The sequence below is a fragment of the Callionymus lyra genome, chromosome 9 (assembly GCF_982586985.1).
Source record: "Callionymus lyra chromosome 9, fCalLyr1.hap1.1, whole genome shotgun sequence".
NCBI lineage: Eukaryota > Metazoa > Chordata > Actinopteri > Syngnathiformes > Callionymidae > Callionymus > Callionymus lyra.
The window spans coordinates 17,466,591-17,489,403 of NC_141826.1; the positions used below are offsets into that span (position 1 = coordinate 17,466,591).

General features: G+C 39.4%; 1 protein-coding gene across 2 annotated transcripts; it reads right to left on the reverse strand.

The window, feature by feature from the left end:
* Positions 1 to 240: 240 nt before the first annotated feature.
* Positions 241 to 17,879, reverse strand: nr3c1 (nuclear receptor subfamily 3, group C, member 1 (glucocorticoid receptor)). Of its 2 annotated transcripts, none has more exons than XM_087799542.1 (9): positions 17,630 to 17,879; positions 14,535 to 15,721; positions 7,319 to 7,479; positions 6,222 to 6,344; positions 5,867 to 6,148; positions 5,655 to 5,799; positions 4,317 to 4,447; positions 3,424 to 3,581; positions 241 to 2,683 (listed from the first exon to the last, which is right to left on the reverse strand). In XM_087799542.1, exons 2-9 carry the CDS (start codon positions 15,716 to 15,718, stop codon positions 2,531 to 2,533), a joined length of 2,337 nt encoding a protein of 778 aa, XP_087655668.1. In that variant the 5' UTR covers positions 15,719 to 15,721; positions 17,630 to 17,879; the 3' UTR covers positions 241 to 2,530. The 2 variants fall into 2 exon arrangements, with proteins under 2 accessions (XP_087655668.1, XP_087655669.1); XM_087799543.1 differs by having other exon boundaries at positions 6,222 to 6,338; positions 14,535 to 15,718; positions 17,630 to 17,818.
* Between the last annotated feature and the right edge of the window lie 4,934 nt (positions 17,880 to 22,813).

Consider the following 22,813-nt stretch of genomic DNA (forward strand, 5'->3'; position numbering starts at 1 on the left):
GTGTGCGTGTTTTGATCTGAGGACAATAGGAATCATCAGCAGCAGAGAGTTGTGTGTTACACTGAATAGGAGAGCGGTTGTCACGGAAACGAAAAATCGGTAAAAAGTGCGAGATGAACAGCGTTGGATGAAAGCAGCAGAGAGAGATTGTTAGTCCCGGGGAAGAAGGGATGGACCGGAACAGACTGTTTTTTAAAAAAACCCTGAGGTGTCAGACCAGCAACATTGGGGAAAAAAAAATTAAAACGTGGCTAAAAACTGTCTATTTTTATAAGAATGTCGGAGCTAAGTCATCGTGGACTCTGAGCAGAGCTGCTGGAAACTTTTAGACTAGATTTTATCACGGGATCAGTATTTATCGATAGAATCACGGCACTATGAAATGGGAAGGGAAGTGATGTCAGAGGCTGCACTACCAACACTCGCCACTGGAAGAATGACACCGTTGAATTCCCTGCCGTTTCACAAAAAAAATATGAATAATTAATCTATTTAAGAGTAAAGGTGTGGCAAGATATCGATAGATGTATCGCAATGTCTTTTTCACGATACTGTATCGATATTCAACAGCCCTGTATTGACTATTTTTCTTTTTTTCCTTCTCAAAAATATAGTAAGTCATTTTTATTTATATAGCGCTTTTCCAGACCAGGGTCACAAAGCGCTTAAACAATCAAAACAATAATCAATAAAGTATATACTTTAAAGGTCAAGATAAAACTGATAACACAACAGGAGTTCCAGAAAATCAAAGAAAAGCCTGTCTTTTTTTTTTTAAGAAGCTGTCGGTAAATCCTGCAACGCGAAGTACTCGTCAATACTACAAATATATCGTCGTTCGTACAAGATCACAATACATCGTGACCGATTCCAGTCGATACACAGCCCTCGTTCAGAGTGGCTTCGAAGACAATTTGAGTTTATGATGTCATTTAGGGATAAAAATGAAAAAGATATCTTGTTGCTGATCTGACACCGACTCGCACACATGCAACTAACTAAATTCTCTGAACATTCACATCACATGACCTGTTGGTTTGTGCTCGATGAGGACGTGTGGGGGGGGGAAAAAACGACAAAAAAAAACCCACGATGACGGACACATCACATTTACACACGACTTCACGACCGTGGCGGCGGCGGGTCGTGAACGACACAGACGTCACTGGAAAAAACGGACAAACAGCAGTTTGGCACTGACGTTAAGAGGATCAATCTTTCACTAAAGGTGACTAGTGCTAAGCGCTTTACTCATGTTGGGGCTCAACATTTTTTTTTTTTGTTGTTGTTGCAAAAAAACCTGCATCTCTAAAGCTTGATAATCTGGGTTTTTAAAAAAAAAAAAAAGAAGACAATTTACATTCCAACATTTCTTCAGATTCCAGGTTTTTCCTTTTTCCAACAGTGTTTTGTGTGGGAACTAAACCTATGGTTTAAAAATAGAGAGGCTTTTTAACAAAGTGCGTCACATTTCACAACACAAAAATGTGTTTTCTAAAATGTTACATATCCAGATTGTATTCATTTTCTTTCCTTTTTTTTTAAAATGTCTTGGCTGTGCTTTTTCTGCAGGAAGTGCTCCTGTTGGGACGAGAGAAATCCTGGAATCCGGACATTGATCAGTGATTATCAAAAGCTGGAGCCGCGACTCCACATGTGTTTTTAGTTTTTTACAAAACGTTAGCTTCTAATTGGTTAAAATATCAACATGATAAATATGTTTTTTTTTTTCTTTCTTTCCTGATTGGCAGACGCAGGTTTTCATCGAACTCACTGCAGTGGAAGAAGGTGTGTCGGGTTGGGGGGGCGGGGGGGTGACGGTCGTTTTAAAGCCTTAAGCGGAGTCTAGAGGGAAAGAAAAAAAGTGCTTCTGTCGCACTGGAGGGTCGGTGACACCAGTAAAGTGTTCTACTACTGAGGACAAGGTTGCGACTGCATGTGACTAGAAAGTACAATCAGCGTACGTGAGAGGAGTTTGATAGAATCTTGCTTCGGGATGATATGACAAAAAAAGGCACATGTTCGTTTCCCTTTTATCACAGACGTGCGTTAACCTGGAAGAGGTTTTTTCGGGTTCGAGCGTGTAAACGATCTAAGTAAAATAAGCCTCTTTTTTTTTTAAAACGACGACAAAGAAAAAAAAAAGATGGATTTCATAATAACTCACATCGATTACGACAAAAAAGGTTTGAGCTTCGTTACCCTCCGAGGAAAACGTTATAAACTGTCAGCCTTGTAAAATGTAGAAAATACCTGTACAGATATTTGACGAATATATTCTGGTTATGAATGTGAGGGTAAGAAACCTGAGAGGAGATGGACGTCTATTGATCTACTCACTCCAGAATGATCTTCCTATATCCTACACCGCGGTTCCTACTGCAGCCCGGACGCTCCTCCAGGCTCCTTCTCTAGCTGCAGAGCAGTCAAGTTGCATACTCGTCGCCTCTTCTTCTACTCTCATGGGCGGGGTGAGGGGGTTCGGGGGGTTCAGGGGGTTAAGGCATTGAGTCCCAATCGAAGGTCTCAGTCATTTCTGGTGGAAGAGAAGAGCTTTGACGCTCCCGGCCTTGAATTTTGGTAACTGGTTGCTGATGATCTCCGCCAGCATCTCCGGGAACTCCACGCTCAGGGACTTGTTCACGAACGTGTCGAAGCAGAAGTTGAGGAGACCCCCGACCATCTGCAGAAGGTAAATTGTTGATTAGGGGGGTGTGTTGGGAAGAATCTGGCGAGACGATACGTATCACGATACAATATATTGTAATATTTGTAGGACCAAGGATTGTAGTATTGCGCAAGAACTAAAATATTATCATTTACAGACCACAGAACTTTTGTTGTTTTGACACCAAATTACGTCCTTAACTCGCTTTAAAAGCGGCCGGAGTCAACTGTATCCTCTCGTCCTCAGCTATCGCTAGAATTCAGTTTTCCTTTAGTTGCGGAGGGCGTACTAAATGCTTCCATCTAGCTGCCGGAAGTTAAATTGCAACACAAAAATGAATAAACTGAATATTTTACATGTTATTTGTAAAGAAAAATGTAATTGTTGTATTTTCTACACTCTTGCTAAAATATAAACCATATAGGTTAAGTAAAAAAACAAAGTTTTCTTTTGTTACAGTGTTTTTGGTTTTGTGAAAAAGAAATATTGCATGTTTAAGTATCAATATTTTTGTATTATGAGCGATTGTTTGTGTAAATTTTGTTTTTTCAAAAATGACCGGAAAAAGCACCGACGCTAAGAACGTTCACTATCGTAGAGACGGCGAATCTTCAACGTTTTTGAGTGAGTGAGAAAGATGAAGGAATCTTTAAAAAGTCTGTATTTAACTTTAGAAATGTTCCCTGATTGCAGAGCATTCTGGGAGCTAACCCCGGGCGACAATGGAGGGAGTCGAAACCAGCGACCGGTCTCACCTCGTGCATGGAGTCCAGCAGCTTGGTCAGCTGGTAGAAACGCTGCCAGTTCTGGCTGGAGTTCTCCTCGCGCTTCACGATGGCCTTGCCGAGCTCCTTGATGTACGACATCCGGATCTCGTCGAACACCGCCTGACTCTTCAGCCCGTCTTTTGGCACTGCAGCAGGAAGTGAAGGTCAAACACCGAGCATCCATTTCTTGTCGTTACACTCGTGCATTAGAGGCAGAAATGTGGATTTGAACACAACAGAAGTATGGATGTCGCTAAACGCGTCACAATCATGTTGAAAAATAAGTCAAAACATATAGTTCTTGGCTTGTTAAAATGATGCATTTAACATTAATTTCAACATTGCATATAATGTGAAATTACTTAAAGAAAACTCTCAGTAATGGTGACCTAAACGACTTTCAAAATGCTTTGCCGCCCAGCCAATCAATCACAGCCGTCGATCCCTTTTGACATGGCATTTAGATACATTGTAGAGACCAATCAGCAGCCACTAAATTGATCAGTGACTATAAAGACATCATGGAAGTCCATTTTCTTTTGTAGTCACCATACTTAAGGTGGGTCTGGTAACGAGTGAACCCACTAGGTTGTATGTGTATTGAAGTTACATATTAAAGTATGATTTCTGCCTAAAAATACGTTTCTGCCGAGTAAGCAAAAATAATACTCTACTCTCAAGCCTTTTTTTAGTGGAAGATGACAGTGTGTTTTTAGAAGTGACCTTTAATAAAAAACCGCCTCTAAACTAAAAACCGTCACGGCTATGGATGATTCACGGAAAACTCTCCGACGTGGCGTTTTTAAATAAGCGCCAACATCTGTTCTCACGGCGTCGCCTCTTAGTCGCGCTCGTTCACTCGAATCACGGAGGGTTCTGACCTGTGCTGAGCAGCAGCAGGACCTTCATGCACAGGTACTCGTCGTGAGACACCTGCAGACGCACAAACTCGCTGGAGATCTTCAGCATCTGCTCGCACTGGTACGCCATGTAGGGCAGCTTCATGCGCTCCCTGCAGACACACAGAGAGAACGCTGGAATGAGATAAAACACTCCTAGGAGGGAGAAAAGTTGATTTGGGCAGAATGGGGGGGGGAAAGAAGAAACTCATAAACAAATATATTAAAAAGTAGAGGTGCTTCAGGGAACTCTTCCTTCACTTTTATCCAAACTTTGCCGTTATTACGACCACATTATTGAGGGCAGAGCTCCCGGTTATTTAAGGCAGAGACTCGTACGTGACTTGATATTTTGCTATGAACGCTCAACAAAATGACTGGAGAGGGAACTTTCTTTCTTCCTGGGGAAAGGTAAGTGCATCTCATGTCTTCTTTTCCTTAACTACTACAAGCATATTTATATATATATATTATTGAATGGGTCATTTTTATTATATTTTATAGTTATTATGTAATAATGTAGTAAGGATTTAATCCAAATTATATTTCCTGCATATTTAGGAGTATAAGTGTGTATTGTCAAGAAATAACAAAGTTAAAATATCATAAACAAACAATGAAATATACAAGGATATTACTATATATTGTGGTACTGTAGTAACAAGGGCATATTTGTATTATTGTCCAGTACTTGACTGGTGTTGCAGAATTTACAGACCACATGACTCTTGACGAAGTCGTAACTGCTTTCATTTGTTTTGAAACAAAGATATGTCCAAACATCAGTTTTTTTAAAGCTGCTGAAGTCAACTGTATCCTCTCATCCTCAGTCATGGCTGGTATCTCGCAGGCTTTCATTGTTCCTTTAACTACGGAGGAAGTTATGACTGCTGCCATCTAGCGGCCGGAACATAAATCGCAACACAAAACTGCTGTGAATATTTGCCTGTAAATTGTAAATTTGAAAAAACGAATTATTTTATTTTATACACAATTTGTTGCAATATAAACCATAAACGTAAACCAATTGAATTTTGATTTGTAAAAAATGCTTTAAAGCATAAAAAGGGAATTCTTTTTATTCGAGGCAGTGTATAAATATAAATATATATTTATGTGTATCAATATTTACTTAAACTTTATTTAAGGGTTAGTTCTGCTTGTTTTTCCAAGTCATTTCCTACTCGTCAGTAAAAAGTGTCAGTTCTCAAGGCCGTGTCGATCCAGAATTAAAAATGATTTCCTTCAACCAGTAACTTTCATGGCAAAAGAACTGATCAATAACCGAGTTAAGTAGTTTCCGTAGCGAGGAGGACTCACTCGTTTATCACCAGGTCCGGTGCGAAGCAGAGCATGTTGCCGTTGCACTGCTGGTAGGACCTCCAGCCCAGACCGAAGGACATGAGGAAGAGCCAGGAGCACTGCAGGAGGGTCATCTGGTCGTCCAAGTGGAGGTTTCTGAAACCTGCGGCGAGAACAAACGCTCCAGGACTCTGGACCACCAAAACAACAAAAGGATCTGCGACGCCAACCTGGCAGAGCTTTGGCCCACTTGACGGCGGAGACCACCTGACGCCCCCCCAGCCTGTTGAGCGTGGTCATGAGGCGGGTGGACGTGTCGGGCACGGTGCTGTCGTAGCCGGCGTGGATGGTTTCGGGCTCGATGGCCTTCAGGAGCGAGAGCATGGTGGGGACCAGCTGAGGCATGCACTTGGGTACCAGGGACGGAGCGTCGACCGGAGGAGGCGGAGTCACCGCTGGAGGGTTGCTCTGCTGGATGCCCTTCATTCGGTTCATCTTCTTGGTTTTCCGCGCTGCGGCGTCAACATTGAATAGTTTAGAGACGTTTCTTTTTCTTCCGCCGCTGCTTCAGGTTCACTTCCTTACCTTCCAGGTTCATTCCCGCCATCAGGCATTTGCGGAAACGACAGGCGGGACAGTTCTTTCTCCTGATCTTGTCGATGATGCAGTCGTTCCGGCCGGCGCACAAGTAGTTATGCTGCCCTGTGGCTCACACGGAAGACAGGGAGTCGCATGTTATTTAGCTGTAATGTCAGATTAACTTGCGTTTATGAAAAACATGATCAAAGTGAGTTTCATCCAGAGAAGTTTTCAGGAAGCAGAATATAAAGTTGTTTGTTGACATAACCGGCATTTATGTAAGAATATTAAACATCACGGTTTAAGAACTCTTTCTACAAATCTGCTGAACATTGTTTATTAAATATTACATTTTTATTTTTTAGTGATAATATTTTTACATGCCATTTTGTGGTAACGTCTCATATTTTAATTTATTGTGTTTTATTGTTTCATTTTTATATTCTGTAATGCCACCACAACAAAACACTGACACTAAAAGCTTCTGATTCTAAATAGTTTAATTTCAAATTTCAAATGTTCTAACTTTAATTCTTTCTAATTTAAAAAAAAATGTAAGCATTGTTTTCAACTTCTAGATTAAAAGGTTGAGTTTCTTTTAATTTAATTAAAAAATATATAGTAATATAATCTAAATAATGGCTTTTTTGTTGTATACATAGTTTATTATTCTTATTCCATTAACAAAAAAAAAGTATACTTGTTTTAAATTAAATGGTTTTTAATTCGTGGCCTTTTAATGAATTCAAATGCAACTTGTTTTAAATATTATTTTTAAATCATCAATTTATATGATGTTCTTATAATCCACAATTGGACAGTTAAATGTGTATTTTACCAACATTCTTATATTGAATTATAAAGACTACAAATAAAAAATATTTTGGAATTATTGAAAGTTTAATATGCATCGAAAAACAAGACTTTTTTAAAATTCATTATTAAAAGAAAATCGAACTTTGATTATAGAAATGATTTAATTCAATTTAAATAGGAATAATTAAATCCATAAAATATAATTAAAAACATACATTTTAAATGCAGTGTTCTGATGTCACCGATACATTTCCACAGACATGAAGTGACGAAGCTCTTCTTCTTACCTTCCACAGCCCTTTTGAAGAAGACCTTGCAGCTGCCACAGGTGAGCACGCCGTAGTGACATCCTGAGGCCTCGTCCGAGCACACCAGGCAGATCTTATGAGTCCCACTCTTTCCCTGGGTCGATCCTGAGGTGGCGCCGGCTTCCTTTCTCGGAGTGGAGCTGCAGACGGAAGACGTGGAAGATCAGAGGACGGGATTCATGTGCATGGTATTTGACTATCGTTTATTTTTCTTTTCTTAGTGAATGTTTTCGGATGAACTGCGATGAAAATAGCATGTAGCTGGAAAAAAAAAAAAAAATTCACATGTCTTACTAATCTGCTACATAATTTAATGTCATGAATCTATTAATAGCCAGACCACATCATCTTTATTGAAAGCCTCAACATGTACAAACATGTGACCAAATAAAAACTGTAACGACTCTAAACGGCCACTGGAGGTCACCAGGACCCGCGACATCCACCCGCCCCAGAGGTCCACGCCCCCACAGCGACCCAGGGACAGAAATACTCGCAGGGATTTAGCAGCGAAACAACAACAACAACTGTGAGGCTCACACTGTAGAGATGAATCGATGGGTCTTATGTGACGAGAGCCGATCAGCGGCGGCTGCTGTGACGGCCCGAGCCGTCCCACGTCACCTAGACTCGACAAAAAGGAGGGCGACCACGCCTCGGCATTAGGAGGGTGTAGCAGGATGACGGGACATTTATGCGTGACCCCTTCTAGGAAAACAATACAACCCGTGTCAAATAGATTCTTGGTATTCTACAAAGGAGAGTCACGGGGTCACGCCTCCACTAGTATATCGAGTATAAATGTTTGAATAGCAAAGATTGAAGTCAGAATTGTTTACCTTTTGTATTTCTTACCATATGATTATCAAGAAAAGTAGAACGTTGTGATGTTTACTTTGGAGCCTGTTCTTTATATTAATTGAAATAAATAGAGCTTAACAACGTTCATGTCATTTTAGTAGTTGTAAGAAAGTGACCTATTTCCTGCACGCTGGTCACCTCCAGTTGGAGGTTTGACCCTGACCAGGACTCTGGTGTAATCACACACAGCTTGAATAATGGCCTAAGTCTCCGCGTTTCAATCCAATTATAGAAGCTACGTCTTGTTTCTTCAACGAGGCCTCAGACTCCACAACCAAGTCCAAAACACCGCATCATGGTTTACGAAAGCTCTCTGGTATTTGTTCATGTTTATAAAACGCCAAAAAATTCCTTTTTCACAACTCATCTGTCGGGGGTGTTTGAGCTTCCTTTACACAGTCGATTGATAAAGTTCCTGAGGGAGCAAAAGAAACTTGTTTTTTTTTTTAAATAGTGTGCGTTTTTCCACTAACTTAGAGGCTGCTTAACAAGTCATAATCCTCTTTAAAAGCAAATATCACATGATATATACTCGTAGAGCCTTCGTATCACACTTCAGCAGTAGATAATCCACAATATCTCCACAGCCGAGATAAGTTATCTAAACATGTGCATCATGATCACGACTCACTTCTGTTTTACTGAGTGTTAATGATTTAACCGAAACCAAGATATTAGCGAGTTCTTATTAACTGCGACGTCAAGGTCTTTATTTGGACTGAAGGTGACGAAGCAAAAACCACCGAATGAATGTTCAACTCATGATTGAACTACAGACAAGAGATCCAGAGACGTCACTGAGATGTACTCGGAGATGTAGGTCTTAGTCCTGCTGACTAATCTAGTCTGTATTCGACAGTTTTGTGGTCGATGCCGTTTCCTGACCCTGCGTTCATGTGCATCTGCTGAGATTGATGGTTTGTCAACTCGCACATGTTTCAGATCAGCAACATGCTTGTACCGTGACAGAAGGAAACTACGTTTTTCTTGAGCCCACCAAAAAGCCAGCTGAAATAACATCTTGTTGTCTCTTCTGTTGTAGTGGTACAAAAATATTGTGTAGCTCCGGTTGACTCCCTCATGATTTTAACAAATTAATAAAAACAACAAATCTTATTTTTAACATCAACTATGCTTAAAACGTGTCCATCCGTCCCTAGAGGCAAAGAATCACCCTTTAAGAAGTTTGTTTTATGGGAAAGTAACCGTGAATTTTTACCACACAGCACTTGGGGGGGAAAATGCTATAAAATGCCGTCCAGTTGCCATTTCTCGAGATTGTGTTGTTCTGTCATGTGTACTTTTACAGTTTACTGCAATCATAGAAATGACTCGAAATGTCATGTACTATCTTTCTATCTCATGATCAAACATCCTGGGTGATGCAACAGCTTGTCGTATGAAGCTTGTTAGAAGAGATAACAGTCAAAAGGTTTGTCATCATTAGTCATTTTGGGCTGATAAAGAGTGAAGCATGCGTGCCAGAGCAAGAGAGGAGCAGAAGGAAGCTCATTCCCGGAGGTTGCAGCCATCAAAATAGAAAGCGGAACTGGTCTGCACGCTCTCAGTGGCTCACATGCAAGACAGCACGGCTGCCTTTTCCAATGTGAGAAGAACAACATTGTTCGTTCAGCGGTTGCACTGGAATTCTTTGTCTGACAAATGAGTTTCTCAGTATGTCTATTCATTTCATTTTTGCGCTCACAAGTGTGTACAAAGTCAAATCAATCATTTTATTGACATTAACTTTTGTTCTCTGACCTTATGCCATGTATTATGGCTTTTATCTCGAACTGTAAGAAAGAGAATTGAAGATAAAACACATTCATTACTCACCGTTTCTCATTAATGTGAATCAAATATCGTATATTAAAAGAGTTTTTTTTTTAATTAATTTTAAATTTACAGATAATTTTCCTAACTATTTTATGCAGTTTTCAAGCAGCAATACATTAGATTGAAAATATTGTCTCAGGTTAAAAGTGTAACTGCAATTTCAAGGCCTCTGCATTGAACCTTTGCCGCATTACTTACTTACATAACTATATTTGCGTTTGTACACAAAGTTACAAAAAAAGTTAAAATCGGTTTCCCGTTTCAACTTCTTAGTCAAATTCCCATCAGGATTCAAGCCATATTGAAACAAGGCTGCCATTATGCAAGTTATATTAAGCCAATCATAATAGGAGACAATGTTACATAATGCAGCTTGAATCAAATACAACTTTGTTCATTGTTCTATATTCAGGTCCATAGCCATCTGCACAATGACACCATCTACACGGATGTGCTACAAGCTGTTACTGGCTTGTCTGCCCCGCCTCTGACCCATATGGAGTCCGACATACATTATGTCCTCATTGTACAGCACGTTAGAAGCAGCACAAAGACCCCCAACGGTGAGCCCATTAAGTCGGATGGCGTTATTGTAAAAACAGTTTTCATTACCACAGGGGTGACGGCTCGGAATGAAACGCAGTGAAACAAGATCACACTTGTCCGCTGCAGTTCAGCCGTGGACTTCACCGCGGCGAGTATAAATCACAGATCAAATGTAACCAACGACATCATCTACACAAGGCCTGGTCGTGCATTCCTAGAAAGTTAAAAGATCGTAAAAAAGGCCATATTTAACAGCTTTGCTGCAACAGGAAGGAAGTGAACAGTAAACATGCACCCTGAGGAGATTCCCATATCGACATCGGTAATATGGGAAATAATTGAGGACAAGAAAGTCACTAGGATTTATGCCAGTCATTAGCCGATTGGTAAAGTAAACATGAGGAAACTATAAGGTGGCGTAGTCACCTCGAAAAGTCATGTCAAATGCTATTAAAAGGTTGATCATAGAAAAGGGGAGCAGTCTGATCAAGGAAGCAGTGATAAAGTAAAAGAGTGGAATGGCTGGCATTTCATCTGGTGCGCTCACATGGCGCCAGCTGTGGGAAGAAAAGTAGGTCAAGCGAGTGTTTCTCCGCCGCATACTGGACACACCCACACACACAGATATGCCCTAACGCATACAGACTGCCTCGCTCATATTAAATACATAAGCAAACACCAGCATCGACTGCACCATAGAAGACCATTTACAGGGGTTTCATGTCGTCAGTCAGGCTTTTCAGTGGAAAAAACGCAGAGGCAAAGAAGGAGATTTACTCAAGGTTCTCTCAACAGTGTTTGATTGGTGAGATGGTTCAACGATGCACACAGATGAAGGGTTTCAATCATTCCGGTAGAATGATTCGAAGGGGAAGAAAAACAACGGAGGATTCCTAGCCGACAGATGTGCGAACATGTCGTCTGTCAGAGCGGACTTTTCTATTTCGGACGCTGATCAGTTTGCACAGTTTTCTCTGCATTTATTTTGTCGACGAGTAGCTTTTGACGGATCATGTAACGCTCCACCTCACTCCAAAATTAACCGTCACATGTCCTGAAGAAAACCCGTCATTGGCCAGAGCATCGTTCAGCACGCTTCGCCTTCTATAGGGTGTAACGGAAGATTTGAATGGTGCGAGAATGTATTATTACTTTGTTTTATTGGGTTAATTTGTTGCTACTTCCAGTTGAAATTTAAAATATTTTACATGAAAAACCTGAAAGATTATATATGCATTTTACGAAGTGAATCACAAATGATGTTTATTTTTATGTTAGGTTATGTTTTATCAGCTTACACGGCAACAGTTTTGTTTTCCTGACAAAAACTACTCTTTCATTTGACTCTTCACTTTCTATCAAAGATTATTTGGATATTCCAACTGCTTCTTTCACTGTCTTTCTACATGTCGTTGGTCCAAAAATGGGACGACAAAAACAAATCAGATTTGCAGGCATTTTTGTGGCAAAGACATCCTGTATGTCCACATTTTACCTTACCTTACCTTATACCAATACTAGACAATTAACCAGCTTTAAAAAAGAAATTCGATGAGTGATCTCGGATCCAATTGAAGTAACACAAGAAACAAAAGGGAATTGTTCCAGGTCAGTCGTGAGAATCTCAATTATAGATGCATTCTGCAGTGACTCAAAGTCAGTTTCCACTGTTGACTCATAATCTCCACACGTGCGTTTTGCCAGTCTAACATGTGCACAACTTGGAACGTGCCTGGGCAAACCTCACGTAGAGGGACTCGCTGAAATACAGGTTCTGAGTCAGTCCTGTCTGGTTTCAGTGACTAATCTCAGACAGTTAATGTCCAAGATCATAAGACCTTCATCTCATTAATCTGAAGTTGTGCTCACATCGACACCCTCGGAGCAATGTCCACTTACATCTGCATTAACTAATCTCCTGAACCCGTCAAAAGATTGTGACAAGTCATAAAGAAATAACAATAAGTGTATGTGATAAAATGTATATTATATGCAGGGTTCAAATTTCACCGCGGCAACCACGGCGCTTGCCATGACCGTACTCAACTTTTGCCGTAATGCCATGAAAAATGTACCCGTGTTTACGGCAACAACTTGCCGTGACCGCCCTTGGCTTTTAATTTGTTAATAAATACTGGTAACATAATGGTTTCTTCGAATGAAAATAATAAAATCGTCCAGACTTGACTGTTATTTAACATTTTCAACTGTTCAATATCTAATGGTAAGAGGTAACCAAGATAGTGGAAGCTTGTGTCAAAGGTTAACTGACGACGGAAACAGCCGAGCGGTTCGTTACATCAGCGTCTCGAAGGAGTTAATGTGTCCGGTAAATTTTGGTCAGGCAGCGAACATTAAAAATGCTGAGCAAGTAAAGGGTGAAAAAAGGAGACAAGGAATTACAGGCTGTTGGGAAAAAATGTAGCAAAATACACAACTTTTTTATTTTTATTTTTTAAATGCAGTGCTAAAAGTATTTAGTGGTTCGTTTGCTCTCGAAACTCGCCAGTTCCTAAACCTGTCTATGTTTTTATTTTGATTCGTAGCTGTCAGCGACTAAGTGTGTAACATACATGGATTTGTATACTTTTGAATACAAACCGCTAATGAAAACAATAATATTGATAAAATGATAATTGCATGGCGTTTTATATATTTGTTTATAATTTCCTCTAGAATATATATACATATATAAACACACACATTTGCTTTTGTGCCCCTACTTTGAAAGAAATGTTTGCCTTGGTGCCCTAAACTTTATGCTCTTCTTTAAGGCAACACTTGCCTTGACCTTAAAAGTTTAAATTCAAAGCCTGTATATGTATTATTTACATTCATTAATACTCACAAGAGGATGTTGAAGATTTCTACAACACAGGCACGTGTAGCTATAGCTAATTTAAGTCCAAGTATATTTGTTTAGTAATGGAGGATATGTAATATCCAAGTTGTGTTTTCAACTACAACAGCATCACTGTTCTTTATCTCGGTTCAATCCTGAAGTAGGCCGTCACGATCCTTGCTTTGGCAGGCATTTTGCATCACACTCGCGCCAAACATTCTTAAAACAATGGCTTCATAGATGCTACTCTTCAATAGAAGAGAAATAGAAATCGAATAGGAAGACATGAACAGGAATAGAAAGATAGTTTTATATAAGAGTTTACAAAACGCATGTTGTGATTTAATTATCATAACAGTCTAAAGAACTAAATGTAAAGCTTAAGTACCAAATATATGTGGGGATCAATGCAGCCTTTGCTTGACCCCGACCGGCAAGGGTCATCTTAATCTTGAATATATCAACTTTCATTGAAGAGCAATAAATAAGCCTTTTATTTAAATGTTAATTAAACAAAAATGATTCAATTTAGCTGTGTCCAATTTGTTTCTTAAATGCAAAAACTAGTTCTTAGAAAAACATACCGACATGCTCAAGTTTTAGAGGAAATTCTATGGAACTAATTCGAAGTGGGGCCCCAAACCCAAGCTCACAGCTGGAACCATAAAACTCTTACAGGGCAGCACCTCAGTAATTACACAAGAGACACTTTGTGAGGCAGTATTTTTCCACTCTGGGGCCGAGGTCTCCACATTTAGAAGTGAAATTCAAATCGGAGAGATAATGCAGAGATCTCTGGTAAATATCTAGATTTTCTCTCAGGCAGCGACGACAACACACACACACTGTAGAGCTGAAGATGCTTAGTTTGACAGAGGAAAAGAAAGTTAAGATAAGTGGAATTTCCCTGCTGAGTTCACCCTGTTGTTTTTGCAAAGTTTGAGCACTTGGCTGTAACACACACTCTTTCACCACAAAAAAAAAAAGTTAACAGAGCAGAACAACCGACTGTGCTATTTTTTGTAGAACCTGCGGAAAAAGACGTGATCAAATCTACCCATCGTTTCAACAAACCTCCAACTTCTGATTTAAAAAAGTTCAAATGTTTACCTGGCATAGCTGCTGGTGAAAGTCGTAGAGCTTGGGAAAGTCTCAGTGGCTCGGTGTATGGCTGAGTTTTCCACTGTACTGTGGTCTCTGTTCCAGGTTCCTCCAATAGTTGTGACTGGGAGACACAGTGTGGACATCAGCGTCTGGTCCTTCAGTGCGTTGTTGCAACTGTTGGGATTGATTCCAAAGTGGAAGCTCTGTCCTCCTGAAGTGCTAACTCCACAGATTGAGATGGTGCTCGAACTGGTCATTGGAGATGTGCCTGAAATTTGGCAAAAACTGTGACCTGCGGCCGTCTTCTCTTGTTTAATCACACCCGGTGTGCAGAGTTGAATGAACCCAGAGTCCTTCTCTTTCTTGACCAGGGTAGCCGGGGTGGGTGTAGGGCTCTGGGAGACTGTGGAGGATATGGTGGGACTGGACTGAGCCGGACTAGATAAAACACTGCCATTCTGGGCAACGGAGACGACGCTGCTACTACTTGTCTCAATTACAACAGACTTCAAGTCCTTCTCTGGATTTAGATCGCTTAACAATGACTCATCTGCAAGAGTTGACAAAAAGGCGTCCCCGACATAAAAATTGGAAGGTGAGCCCATGAGCTCGAAATCGTCCAACAGATCCAAGGTGTTGTCACTGAATAATTTCTGGTTTACATCCACTTCTTTGCCAATATTCTCAAAAGCATGATCAAAGTCAATCGGGTCTACTCTTTCCATAGAAAAATCCTCTGTTTTTACCAGAAATAAATTGGGGTCTGAGCCCCCAATCAGAGAATCCATGGAGGATTGGTTCAGGTCCCTTTTGCTGGTGTCGAACAGGGGCATATGTACGCCCAGTGAACCAAACATAGTTGTTGTTTGTGACTGAAGCAACTGCTGCGGGGGCCTCTGTTCTTTGGTTAGGGCCTTGGATTCCTGTTCCTCCTGCACATAGCCTAGAGTCCCAGCCAGAGAGCTGGAGGTTTGCTCCAGCGGGACAGGCTGAATGTGGAGGCCGTTTGGCACCTGTCCTGGCTGCATCAACAGGCTGGATGAAACAAAAGAGGAGGCAGATGTGACGGATACGGCCCCATGGGGGACAACTTTGAGTGGACCTCCCTCCTCAGGATTTTCAGAGTAGGAAAGTTTGCTTAGGTGGCCATCTCTTCTATATTTTAACTTCTCCGCTCCAGCTTCGTCCATCTTCTAAATTGGGAGGAAAGGGAGAAGCAGTTAGAGAGCAGGAGACACAAGATCTGCAACAGTTGTCCATCGAGTTCTCGCAACTATTTCTGGCTTTTCTTGCAAAGTCTGCTAATAATTACAAGTTAAACCGAACATTGTTTTTTTCAGTTTAAATTGCATAATTGAATCTAATAATAACCTTGCCTGATAGTCTTGCAACAAAAATAAATATTTAATTATAACATGTTGAACCGGTACGGGTGTGTATTGGCCCGGATCATACTATACAATACGCATCACAACACATTACACACAACGTTACTATGCATCGTGATAAGAGCAAACCGGCATTGTAGAATTTATAGACCACATGACTCTTGAAGAAGTCGTCGCTGCTTTCTTTTCTTCTGACACAAACACAACAGAAAAATGAGAATATTTGCAAAATGATTGTCATAAAAAACGAATCATTTTATTTTACATAGACTTATTTAAAATATAAACCGAAAAAGAATGATTTTAAAGGAGATTAAATAGATAACAATCGATACAGTGCTGCTGAATATCAATATAGTATCATGAAAAAACATTGCAATGTTGTGGTGTTTAGACATTTTCTCATAACCCTAGATACATAGAAACTATAAAAAACACTTCTCAGCTAAGCTGCTCATAACCACACATTTTGAGGATCTTTTTCACCGAAATCTTATCATAAAGGGTAACTAATGTCAAACACCTGTCGTTCCTGACTCGCATGTTTAAAATGTTGAGGTCTTACTTTCCAAGATTCAGAAAGTCTCTCATCATGACCATGTTTTGAACTCATTACTTACTTATATTTATCTTTTTTTTAACCCACATGTAAAAGCGAACGAGAGGTTACGAGAGCGCTGTCTATTATAATGACATAGTAATGGCATCACTCCCTCCATCCAGCTGTAATCACGCCCAGCTTTGTTTATACAACAAGTCCCTTAGAGGTGGAGACTTACGGGATCTCATGCCGTTTGACCAACCATTTTATCAGTTACATTATTCTGAGCCATAATATTTGAACACATTGCATTCTATATGTTAGGAAATTACTATCTTTAACTTCTATTATTTCACATTTAGAACAGAGTTCTTGGAGCTTCCTTTGACAACATTTAGATCTTCTGGCCTCTCAGTTGGAACTTCAACTCGGTGTAAACCCTGCACACTGGTGTGAAAACGCATTAGTAAACAGGTATTACATGGTAAGGCTGGAGAGGGGTTTTCAGGTATGTCAGGCCGGCGATAAGTCGTCTAATCTCTCGCTAGTCTTTAGAAAGAGTAAGCGCTTCTTTTCTTAAGTGGGTTCATTATGTTAGTGAAGCTCAAAGTCATCTAGTAAATGAATTGACTTCATACGCACGTCTTAAAACATTTAATCCACCAGCGAGTCGTGACTTTTTTTCTGGCCTCCATGTAACCCACTGTTGCTGAAACAACACTGTGACTGATAAAATAATAAATAATAATAATAAAACATGACTCGACTCGATCACTGCTAAAGCTGCAAAGCACGCGCGCCCTTCAAAGCTAACAGTAGCATGGTTAGCTTGTCTGCAAAAACAGCCACGCACGTCATAATATCCGACAATGCAACCGTTAAAATAATAAGTACACGGTACACATTTGTGCAGCGAGACTAAAAGATAAGGAGACAAAAATACACGGTAACGTTTGCTTCGATTTGTCAACTTGTGACGCATGTCTATAGCAGGGGTTATTGCTAGCATGCTAACTAGCAATGTACAGTTACAGTAGCTACATATAGCTGCGTGACCGAGGTGCTAGCAGACAAAGCTAATGTAGCCCGTTTAAACTGCACGTTCAGCACCACCGTGACCCACACCGGGATTAAGGTCGTTTTCCCGTCTATGTTCATAATGTCCTACTCACCCTGGAAATGACAGTTTGTTGACGTATGTCCACAGGTCGGCTGTCAACATTGTTTTGGTTGGAGGTAGCAGCAGTCCGCGGCACATGACACTGACCCGACACTAAACCCTGACTCACATCAGACCCGAGATGAAAAGCGCCCTCATAATCCCTTTGAGTCTCTCTTCGATCCGTTTCTCGTTGTGTTGGAGCAAGTCACGACGAAGTTTTGGGTTCTTCCCCAGCGCGCGTCAGTGTCTGGAAGTAGGCGCTAACCTTCAGGAAAACATACAAAATGGAGTTCGCTGACCTGTTTACAACTCGCGGCGACATCTGTTGGTCAGAATGCGAAACTACAGGCTTGGAAGTTGAAGGTAAAAAATACAAATATTATTTTTGTCACTGCGAACAAAAGCCTACAGGTTTTATTGCGGCGTGATTGTACCTAGATAAGTATATTTAAGTGAAATATGAGTTTTATCTAATACAATAAATTTTACTTTTGATCTATTTGTTCAGGCTTTTCCATTATTTTCTGGAACTCCTGTTGTGTTATCAGTTTTATCTTGCCCTTTAAAGTGTATACTTTATTGAATATTGTTTTGATTGTTTAAGCGCTTTTTGACCCTGGTCTGTATAAGCGCTATACAAATAAAAATTACTTACTTACTTACTTACTATACTTCAAAACATTGCACTAATGTACAGTATACTTCTTGCAACATAAATAACATAGATAATTAAACATGATTACAGTTAGGGTTGTGTATCTGCAAGAATCTGGCGTTACGATATGTCTCTCGATACAGGGATACAACAATCCAATATATTGTGATGCTGTAGTAACAAGGATATATTTGTAGTATTGTCTTAAGACAAGACCACATGACTTTTGACGAAGTCGTATCTGTTTTCATTTGTTTAGAGACCCAAATATGTCCAAACATCACTTTTAAAAGCTATTGGAGTTTACTGTATCCTCTCGTCCTCAGTCATAGCCAGGATACCCCAGGATTTTATTGTTCCTTTAGTTGCAGAGGACGTAATGACTGTTGCCATTAAGTGGCTGGAAATTTAAATGTGACACAAAAATATTTTATATTCATCCAAACGCAGGAATACACAAGTGATACACGGTAGTGCAGTGGTCAGGGCGTATACCAGGAAAACTTATAGTTGCTGGTTTATGTCCTGCGTGAGTGTTTTAAAGGGTGCCATTTTCCGTGAAGTATAATTCAATAAACCAAAACACTTACTAGAAGTGTATACCTAGTACAATAGTAGTAAAGAGCATAGTTTACTTTGAGTATACTTCCAATATACTTATGTAAACTAAACTATAATCTCAGAGTGTATCTCTAGTACACTGGTAGTATAGATAATTATATACTTCCAATATACTTATGTAAACTAAACTATAGACTCTCAGTATATACCTAGTACACTGGTAGTATAGACAATAGTATACTTTGAATATACCCATGTAAACTAAACTATAGACTCGCAGTAACTACCTTGTACACTTGTAGTATAGAGAATAGTGTTCTTTGAATTTACTCATGTAAACTAAACTATAGACTCGCAGTATTTACCTCATATATACCTTCATGTACATATACCATAGTATACTTAAGAATACTTAATAAAATGAAGTACAACTACTTTTTGCTAAAGGTAGAGATTTTATTTATTCTTGTCATTCGATATTCATTTAAAAATGGTTTTAAAGAGATGAATGAGGAAGTACGGTTCAGGCATTATTAAATATTAAACTCTAGTTTCCTCCGACTGCCCGAATATATGGCAAACATTAATAGGTTTCTCTGTGTTGTCTGTGTCCTACAGAGCCTTCAGGGTGTCGCTGTAGCTAATCCTAGTAGTTGAAAAGAAAACCTGTAGGCTCGCTGAATAGTTAAGTATTAGGCGTGTCTAATGCTATTTTAATGTCACTTTAATACCTCTGTGGTTCATTTTTCTATTACTAACAATCTGAAAACAATAATGTGCGGTTGGATAATTGCTCATTCTTTTGAAGATTTCCTCATTAAAGTAAAGTGGTTAAATCTATCATCTGTTATTTCCCAATTTGGCAATGATGGGAAATGAAAGCATGTTCTCTTTGTTCGGATGAGTAAGAACTCGCAACTAAAACGGATGATTTTACTTGTTTGTGTGCTGCTGTCACGTACCTGACAACATTCATTTTCACAGGCATTGCCATGGAAATGCTGCATCCTTCAACAAACCATTATTCAAACCACCTAAAAGGCGTTCGTATTCTTGGAAGTAGATGATGTCGTTCCAGTGATTCCGTGGCTTAGATGTGGGTGTTTGGGAGTAAAGACGTTTGATGTCTTATTCGTAGATGTTTTTCTGATTCCGCTTCACTTTGAAACCCTACTTTTTAAACGTAGACACAAGTAGAAGTTCTCGTTGCACTCACTTCAGCACGGATTCTCTTCTATTATTAATAGTGTAGTTGCATGAAATTCAAGCTCTTCCAAAAGATAGAATCGAACCTGGCACAGGGAGAAATAATTAAAGACGGAGGGAGGGAAATTGGCTCTAATAGGACGTGGAGTGAAATGAATAGGAAACGGATCGGCTGGAGAGGTCGGTCTCAAGGAAAGAACACTCGCAACTCAAGGAGCATCAGCGCCGACTACCATCCGTGTCTTCTGAAGTTCACGCAATTTACATGAAATTTGAATCTTTAACGAAGCGTGAATAGAAGAGTGGCACATCTGAGGGAAATAAATCAGTGTTTTTGCTCACAGTAGCTCAAAAATCCCCACTGTTTGAATCCCACTCATCCCTCGTGGCTGCTTAGCAACCCTTTCTCCAGTACAATATAGTCCGTATTAACAGGGTGAAGCGTGACCGCTGCCTCCTCGCAACCACCGAGTCAAGGGTGCTCTGCCATCATCTGTGACTTTTCTTCTCGGCTCCACAGCAATAAAAGTCTGCTTTATTACGACACAGCGTCATAGAAAAAAAAAACCTGTCAAACAAAAGCAGCCGTAGAACAAACAAGACTCGCTAAACTGTCTGAAAATGCCAGACACATTTCAGCGCAAGGCCTTCCAGAGCAAGATGCTGCCGTATTGACATCCATATTAATTGACATAAACATCTCTAACTCACCGCCACCGATGACCCCGGTCTGTTTCAGATCCATAGTGTAGATGATGAGGGTGGATGTCCGACCTCAACCCTGACTACAAAGTACTTCCTCTTAACTGGAATTGAGACTGAAACCAAAGCCAGGGGAGTGGTTACAAAAAATAGATTTTTTCCTGGTATGGTTTGCAGAGGCATGATTTATGTTCATATCTGGTGAGAGAAACACAAACAACTCAAATTCAAGAGGACTTGACTCTATCAATAAAGCCATTCATAATGATTTTTGTACATTTAGTTAATTGAAAATAAATATTAAATCAAGGTGGAAACGTATGTACATCTTAAAAAACGTATTAAAAAATATAATAAAGAAGGGATACAGACTATGACACCTACGTACCACTAGAACCGGTATTACCATATTATAACTGTACTTTAAATATACTTTTGTAAACTAAACTATAGACTTGGAGTGTATACCTAGTACACTGGTTGTATAGAGAATATTATTCTTTAAATATACTTTTAAAAACCAAACTATAGACTTGTATAGAGGTTGTTTAGAGCATATTGTACTTTGGGTGGGAGATGATTATACTTGAAAGTATACTTCTGTAAACTAAAACTTTTTCAGTTTATTTCGAAGAAGTATGAAATTAGTACCTTTAGTAAACTACAAGTACTTCTCTCTTGGTATACTTACTATACCTATACTTTTGCTTACCTATAGTTATAGGTATAGCTATACCTATAGTTTGCTTGATGAAATAAACTTCAAGTATATACTGGTGTTTTTTGATTCTAGTAATTGTATATTAATTTTAGTGGAAACAAACTTTCGAACCTACGTACAATTTGGAATCACAAATGAACTTCTATGATTTTAAAGTGTGTGTGAGCAGAGAGCCCGGAGGAAAGACCCAGAGTTGCCTTGAGCTGGTTTCACGACCCTTCATAGAATTAAAGCAAAACATTTTAGCAAACTATTGAATTGTATTACAACTTGTTCATTCAATCTTTTTTTTTTTTTTTTACAGTTAACTGATTTGTCTTTACACATCAAAAGCTCGATCTATGGAAATATATGTGAGTATTTGATGAATACAAACGGTAAAAAATAATAATCTCATCATGAAAGGATGATTTACGTCCGCAGGACCTCATGGCTCCGTGACTAAAAAGCTCAAATCCAGTGCACTTTAGGGAAAAAATGGTGCATGAAGGTTGATCTACTAATCTAAAATACCCAAATGTCAGCAGTGATTAACTTCTCTGCAGCTCTGTGATGAGTAGAAAATGGACGATTACTTCGGAGACGGCTTCCTGATGGTCACAAAACTGCATGTCCCACCTGCAAACTTCTAATCATATTAAGATAATGGTAGAGATATTAAAACTTGATAGATTTATTGAGGTGATTCATTAATTAAATTAATTTATATTGACAAAAATGCCCCCTGTAGTAATTTTATGTGGCCCACCGGGGGGCTGGTTTATCTTACCTACATTACTGCCTCTGCTACACTTAAGTAGAGTGTTCCTAAAAATGTTACCGACAAGAAGTGCTTTCAGGTTTGACAGTTACATTTTTTTTAAAAACCAACCTGAATTTATTTTCCTTCCCTGGTTATAAGTGGCAAATAGATGGAATATTACCCAGAGGCAGATCTGCTGAAAGCATGTCTAGTTGTATAACAATCCAAATATAGAATCAAATACACGTGTGATACCTGGGAAGATTATTTATGGATACTGCTGAATAGATCCCATAATAAGGACGTGCGACTGTATCTGGCAAATCTCCTCTATAAGAGCATTGAGTAGGAAATAAAACCAAGACTTTCTTACAAGGCAGGTCCTATTATAATGGCTTCAAATTCATGCTTCTTATTGTGTCCTTCACACGTGGATGTGAAAGGATGAATATTTATGAATATTTAACATTAAAATAATCTTAGAAAAACAGACCTGCAAATGATTTGGGAAATCTGGATTATATTTGAGTGAAACTAACTAAAAACAGTTCATTAAAACATGGGAATGTCATGTCAGTCATGTACTATTTATGAAATATTAATTTTC